The sequence below is a fragment of the Chroicocephalus ridibundus genome, chromosome 5 (genome assembly GCF_963924245.1).
Source record: "Chroicocephalus ridibundus chromosome 5, bChrRid1.1, whole genome shotgun sequence".
NCBI lineage: Eukaryota > Metazoa > Chordata > Aves > Charadriiformes > Laridae > Chroicocephalus > Chroicocephalus ridibundus.
Window position 1 is genome coordinate 29,252,146 of NC_086288.1, and position 7,445 is coordinate 29,259,590.

At 66.1% G+C, this 7,445-nt stretch overlaps 1 protein-coding gene across 1 annotated transcript; it reads left to right on the plus strand.

Moving 5' to 3' along the window:
• Positions 1-1,255: 1,255 nt before the first annotated feature.
• C5H4orf54 (chromosome 5 C4orf54 homolog) lies at positions 1,256-5,656 on the plus strand. The gene has a single exon (XM_063336171.1). The coding sequence runs from the start codon at positions 1,256-1,258 to the stop codon at positions 5,654-5,656; it is 4,401 nt and encodes a 1,466-aa protein (XP_063192241.1).
• The last annotated feature ends 1,789 nt before the right edge of the window (positions 5,657-7,445 follow it).

A 7,445-nucleotide genomic window follows, 5' to 3' on the forward strand; every position in this document is an offset into this window, starting at 1 on the left:
TGGAGAGAGGTCTGGGATGGCCTCTCCTTCACCTCTTCATCCCTGCATCCCTGTGGCATCCCTGGGAGAGCCGCACACCATGTCCCCCATGCCAGTGCACGCAGTTGTAGGGTCATGGATCCTGGTACTTGCTTTAGGGTTTCCCGCAACTCTCCTCTACCTAATGTTTGATGTTACTCGCCCAACGCCATCTTGCTTGCCCAAGCGTGCGGGAGCTTATTTGTTTTTTAATCTGTAAATTTAGGCTGTTATCTGCATTGTATACCTGAGGGGTGCTCCTCAAGGTTGCTTGCCTTCCTCCATTTCCCCTCTCCAGTGTTTTAACAGTTTGCCTTTTTCTTCCATGACTCTGGAGCGATTTTTGGTGTGTCATCTTGGGGACCGCTCAGTAAAGCCCTGTCACCAAAGGTCAGGCATACCATAGAAATGCCTGTTAATAGGTCTTAGGTGCTGGTTATGTCTAGAACGGCTTTTCCTGGAAAAGGGCAGCTCGCAGCCCCTGGCCAGTGGCTCTCTGGGCCGCTGCGAAAGCACAGTGCACCCCTCTGCAACGCTGGCATCCACAGTGCACCCCTCTGCAACGCACCTCCTGCGAGTGGGGATGTGGGGTGTAGGGGAGTAGTTTGAGGAAGAAAAAAGCTGTTTAGCCACTGCTGCGTGTGGGACGAGGGCGCGTTCAGAGTAGGCCAGCCTGCATGCTCGGCCGGTGCCCTGGGAGATGCTTTTTCCAGCCAATGCCGCCGGCTCAGCAGCAGCATCTTTGGAGGCAGGGGCGGCTCTCCCCTTCCACGGGGGGGCCGGGCGCCTTTATTCCGGCAAACACAGACGTTTAAAATAGGGTTTTGTTCGACCGGCGTAAGTGACGCCGGCTCTATGTATAGTCTGCGCCTGGGACCGGACAAGTGACGCCCACCTCGGAAAAACCTGGGCCCGTTCGGGACCCCCCCGCAGGGCGACCGGCCACCCTCTGCCCCCTCCCCTTTCCCCGGGCGACCGCTGTCCCGCGGCTGGCTACGACGCCGGGGGGGGAGCCGAGCCCGGCCCGGCCCGACCCCTCCGCCCCCCGGCGGTGATGCCCTCCTCCACAGAGGAGAGGAGAGAAGGAGGGGGAAGGGAAGAAGGGGAGGGGAGGGCAGGGGGTGGGCGGCCCGCTGCCACCCCCCCAGGTCCTGCCCGTCCCCGTGGCGCTGCCCGTCCCTGCCGGCACGTGCCTGCCCGCCCCCTCGGGCCACTGCCGCGCCCCGACGGCCCCGGCATGGACGCGCCCGGCCAGTCGCCCGCCGGCCTCCCAGCCGGCCCCGAGGGCACGGCGGCGGGACGGGGCCCGAGCCCGGAGGCGGCCATCAAGGAGGAGGAGGCGGAGTACGTGGAGATCCGCGTCTCGCCGCGGGGGCCGGAGGAGAGCCGCCAGACTCCCGAGCTGGCCCCGGCCGGCGGCGAGGAGCGAGCGGCCGGTCCCGCACTGGAAAGCGGAGCCGGCGGGACTGGGGATGTTAGCGGCTCGGCGAGCGGCGGGCCGCCGGGCGGGGCCGCGGGGCCAGCATCCTCGGACGGCGGGCGAGATCGCCCGCCTTCCCCGGGCGCGGCGGTGGCGGCGGGATGCGGCACCGAGTCCGGCTCCGGGGGGGCGGCGGGGAGCGGCGGGCCGCCGGAGGCGGGGGGCTGCCCGGAGTCCTCCTCCTCCTCCTGCCCTTCGCCGGTGAACAAGGCGGGCAGCTTTCCCGCAATGGGCGATCCGGTGTCGACGGAGGGTAAAACCTCCTCGTCCTCTTTCGGCTACGAAAGCGAGGAGGACGCGGACGCGGGGCGCAAGGCGGCCCCCCCCGGCGCCCCCCCGGGCATCCCCCCCGGCGGCGGCCGCGACGAGGCGCACTATATCAGCACGCAGGAGATCCAGCTGAGCGAGGTGGACCACGACATGGACTTCGACGCGGGGCTGGCCGCCCGCTGGGACTTCGAGGACAACAACGTGATCTACTCCTTCGTGGACTACGCCTCCTTCGGGAGCGACGAGACCCCGGGGGACACGCAGACGGAGGAGGAGGAGGAGGAGAATAGCTGCTACCTCAGCACGACCACCAGCGACCCCAACAACCAGACGGACAGCATCGACAACACCAGCAGCACCGAGATCATCAGCCTTACCTCCGAACACGACACCCCCGGCGGGGACAAGCGCGCCAGCTCGGGGGAAAGCCGGTCCAAGCAGCCCGGCCGCCCCGGCGGGAGCCCTGCCGCCCAGCTTCTCCTATCAATCAAAGCCGCTTCCCGGGCTATAAATGAGTCTAGCAACGTGCGCGGAAAGCAAAACACTACTTACGCTGCCAAGCATGAAGGCGACATGAGCCTCCGTGTCCCCGCGGCTGCTGAACGCAACGCGAGTTTAAAACCGGACGCGGTCCGCGACCACGCGAAAAAATTCATCGCGGTCCCCGCGCGGCTGCAGACGCGGTGCGGGGCCGGCAGGGCCGGGGAACACTCCAGCGGCGCCTCCAGCGCCGTCAGCGAGCTGGACGATGCCGACAAAGAAGTGCGAAACCTGACGGCCAGGGCTTTCCGCAGCCTGGCGTACCCCTACTTCGACACCCTGCGCCCCAGCTCCCGCGCCTCCTCCGCCTCTCTGCCCGACAATGCCCTGGGCATCAACCGCTGGTCCACCTACCTGGACCTCAAGTGCGGCAGCCTGGGGCCGAGAGCCGAGCCCAGCCTGCTGCGCTCCGGCCGCTCACAGACCAAAGCCCTCGAGTTCGTGGTCAGCAAGCTCGACGGGGAGATCGCCCACGTCGAGGCGCCGCGGCGGCTGCGGGCGGGCTCCCGGGTGGTGACCCTGCTGGACCTCGGCCATGCCCCCGAGGCCGGGCAGCCCCCCGAGGCGGGCGGTGGGGAGCCGCCGGCGGCGGAGGGCGGCGGGGGGGCGCCCAGCAAGAAGTCCAAGTTCGCTTCCAGCCTCCTCAAAAACGTCATCTCCAAGAAGATGCAGCTGGAGCACGAGTTCAAGATGGAGCGGGGCGAGATCACCGACACCTCCTATACCGGGCTGAGCGCCGGCCGGGAGACGGAGCCCGCCGGCAGCGGCGGCGGCCGGGAGCGGCAGCGGGAGGGCGGCGGCGTGCAGCGGCAGAGTTCCCGGCACTCGGAGGGCGGCTCGGACAGCACCGCGGCGACGGCGGAGGAGGCGGGCGAGGGCGGCGGCCGGTCACCGGCCTCCAAGGCGTCGACGCCCCGCGAGGGGAGCCGCAGCCTGGACCGAGCGCTGTCGGAGGAGCTGTGCGAGGTGAAGCGCAGCGCCTCAGAGGCCATCAAGGCCACCTTCCTCCGCAGCCAGAACAGCGCCTTCAGGTCGTGGAAGGAACGGGAGGCGGAGAGGAAGGAGGAGAGGGCGCCCGTCGGCAAGCTGAAGCTCTCCCCCAGGCACGACTGGCGGGCCGACCTGGGCGAGATCTCCGCCGGCAAGTCCACCAAGATGTCCCGCCTGTTCGTCCCCGCCATCCAGCACACCCCCCGCGAGAAGGAGCCCGGCAAGCGGGCCACCAAGTGCTCCGCCACCGCCGCCTCCTCGCCCCCCGCCGCCAAGCCCAAACCCCCCGAGATCAAGATCAGCCTGGGCAGCCTGCAGCAGCCCCGGGACGCCGCCTTCAGCATCGCCCAGCTGCTGACGCCGCGGATCGCCGTCCGGCCGCCGGAGGAGGGCAGGGGCCAGCAGCCCAAGCTGCCCAAGGCCGGCGACGGCCCCGACAAGGTGCCGCAGTTCCTGGTGCGCGACGTGAGGGACGGCAAGCACAGAGCCCAGGGACCCCTCCACCAGGTGCGGGACGTGCGGAAGCTCATCAAAAGCTCCTACAGCTGCGACTCCGGGGATAACAGCAGCGACAAGGGCAGCGTCGCCTCCGACCAGGGTGGCCAGGAGCAGAAGCCCCGGCAGCAGCTGGTCATCGCCGGCGTCCCCAGGTCCCTCTCCCCGGTGGTCATCACCTGCCAGGCGGTCGGCCACGCCAGCACCAAGCCCAGCGAGGCGGGGGCCAAGGCGGCGGGCAGGGCGCCGGCCTGCCCCCCGGAGGGCACCGTCCTGGTGCACCGCACCTCGGGAAGGCTGCCGGTGGCCACCATCGCCCCCAACAAGAGCGACCCGCGCCAGCCGTCCGTGCTGAAGATCGTCTCCAAATCCGCCGCGCCCTGGCGGAACCAGCCTCCGCCGCCTCCCGCCGAGAGGGGCCGGGGGCCGGAGGAGGACCCGCGGGAGGAGAGCAAGGCGGCGCCGGTACAAAACGCGCTGGAGAAGCTGACGGCGGCGGTGCGGAGCATGGAGGAGCTGTACAGCTTCAACAAGCGCGAGTGGAAGCGCAAGAGCGACCCGCTGCCCATCACCGACAGCCACGTCCTCTCCCTCATCGCCAGCCAGGAGCGGGGCGCCGGGGCCCGGCCGACTCCCCCCGCCGCCGCCGCTCCCGCCCCGCCGCCGGCGGATAAGGCGGAGGAGCCGTCGGGCAAAGGGCCGGGCGGCGAGCGGCTGCCCCGACGGCCCTCCAACAACGCCGCCGACAAGGTCTCGGCCAAGGCGGCCGCCTTCGAGAGCCTGGCCCGGCAGCGGCAGCGCGGCCCGCCGCCCCCCCGCGCCGAGCCCCCCGCCGCCCCCCGCGCCCTCCTCACCCTCCGCGGAGGAGCCGCAGCCCCTCCGCCGGGCAAACCCCCCTCCGAAGGCGGCCTGCGGGGCCAGGCGGCGCCGCGCTCCCCCCGGCTGCCCGCGGGGGGCGGCGATGCGGAGCGCGGCCCGGACTGCGGGAACTACCTGGCCCTGCCGCTGAAGGCGGCCCCCGAGCCCGGCTCCCCCCCTTCCCCGGTGCCGGTGTCGGGGGCGGGCGGCGGCGTCCGCCCCAGCCCGGTGTCGGCGACGGCGGCGGCGACAGCGCTGTGCAGCCTCCAGCCCTTCGGCACCGCCAAGCGCCCCGGCAGTCCTGCGAACCCCCCCGCACCCCCGCCCGCCGAGGAGCCCCCCGCCGCCCCGGCCCCGCCGCCCGCCGAGGGTCCCCCGGCCGCCCTCTACCGCCCGCCGCTGCCCTTCGCCGCCCTGCCTGGCGCCGCCCCGCCGCCGCTCCTCTGCTTCTCGCCCTCCGTGCCCGCCGCGGCGACGGCGGCCGAGCCCTTCCCGCAGACGCAGCGCAAGGTGCTGCTGGACGTGAGCACCGGGCAGTACTACCTGGTGGACACGCCGGTGCAGCAGCCCCTCAAGCGGCGCCTCTTCGACCCCGAGACCGGGCAGTACGTGGAGGTGCCGGTGCCCCAGCAGCCGGCCGTCGCCCCCGTCCCGCTGCCTCTCTCGCCCCTGGCCCTCAACGCTGGGGCCTACGGTGCCACATACATGCTCTACCCCGGCCTCCTGCCTGCCATGCTGCCCGCCAGTGCCCTGCCGCGTCCGCTATCCCACCCGGGCAGCGATGCCAGTGCCCCAGCCGAGCCCGGCAGCCCGGCGACAGCAGAGGCAACTTTTGCCGAGAGCCCCTACTACGTGGCCACCGGCAAGGGCCCACCACCACCCCGACGTGGGGCAACTGAGGCAAAGCCAGTCATCAGCATCACGGCGCCAGCCACCGGCCCACGGATCGTTGCACCACCATCCTTCGATGGCACCACCATGCGCTTTGTGGTGGAGCACCGGTGAAGAGCACAGGTGAGTCAGTGCAGGCTGTTGGGCATGGTGGTCACCAGCAACGCTTAAGGGCCAACCAGGTTACCAGCTGAACGGGAGCTGTGCCACAGCTTCTCCTCAAGGCGGGTAAGTAATGGTAATGGCCTGGGGGCTGCAGGTAGGCCCTCACTGGGACTTAAAATGTAGGCGTAACATAGAAATGCAAAGGTTACACACACCTGTAGATGCAGTTTAGTGTTCCTCAGAGCAGGTAAATAACCCTTCAGTAGAAGCACAGTAGTTGCTCGTCACACAGCTCTTATTTGCACAGCCCCATGGCTGGAGGGCCCTGTCTCGGTGGGGTCCCCTTGCTCCTGGTGAGGGGACTGCTGCTGGGCATCTCCTCTGGACCCACCTTGCAAGCCACGAAACGACCCCTCTGCCTCAGCAGCGCATCCCGAATTCCTCACCTCTCGGTGAGGAATTTCCTCTCTTCCTTTCCTCTCTGTCCTGAACCCCTGCTTCTCCCCATCCTCGGGAAGAGCAGGAGGGGGATCTGATGGAGGCAAACCCAGACTTTGGGTCCTTCTTGTTAGCGGGAAGAGGGAACAGGATGCGTGGGGTAGATGCTGGCATCTTCCCCCAGTGCTGTGGGGCTGTGGACAGGGGTGCCTGCAGCTGCCTGCACTGCAGGAGGGCTCCAGCAGAGCCTACACACAGTGCTGCAAATTACAATTTCGCACGGCTACTCCGAGCTTGGCCCGCCTCAGTCCCACCAGTGTCCGGTTACCTGGAGCTGTAACCCAGGGACAGCATCCAAATTCGGGGATGCGCGTGTGGGAGCGTTGAGTGTCCGGTCTGGAGCAAGAAGGAGGGCACGGGGCTGGGCATACAGCATGCATCGAAACCAGGGTGCAGGATGTCTTGCGCAAAATAACCAAGGAACGATGACATTTCGTTTTAAAATAGCTGAAATATTAGCAAGGTGCCTTCAGGATGGGTGTTGCTGCTCCTCTTGCCTCTTGCTTTAAAACACAGGGCTCATCTTTGTCATGGGTGGTATTGGGCAGAGCTGCCAAAGTCCTTTGTGGCTTACTGAAGACTCGCAGAGTTTCTTCTTGGGGTATATCAAGAGGCAAAGAGAAACAGCGGCAACAGTCAGAGGTTTGGATTTGTCACCAGTTTGGGCTGAGTTTTGTTCAGGTCACATGCTTGAGGGTAAATTTTTTCTGCTGGTGTTTGTGTCATCTTTTTTTGCTCCTGTAGTTCTTTTAATTTGCATCATTACTACAGCGTAGTAGATTACTTGTTGAATGAAGCCTTACTGAAATGATTTATGTGCTTACTTCTCTGCTTGTAAATACTTTGTCTCAGAAATGCCATTCTTTTATCTTGGGTAGAAACAAAGTTATTTTTATTGCCCCTTATGAGGTCACTCAGGATAGGCAAAGTACCCATTGAAGTTGAGCTCTGCGGTGCTACTCGACTTGATCTTGTCAGTGAAGTCTTCAAAACTGAAGACTAAACTGAAGGGTAGTTAGATAAAATGGCAAAAGGCATTTGTTTTTTCCGTTTGCTCTTAAGGCCAGATTCAGACGGCCAGCACGAGGAATCTTATTTCACTCTTAAAAAGTCAAACATATTTCCCAGTGTGATTTGCCACTCGTTTCCCAGGGGTTATCCTGCCATGCCACGCAGGTAGCTTGCCTGCAATGCCTGGTGTACCACTGCGGCAGGTGATGCGCTCGGCAAGTTGCTCTTTCTTATTGGTGATATTAACTGCGTCCGTGCTCTGCTTTTCTGTCGGAGCCCTACCGTTGCA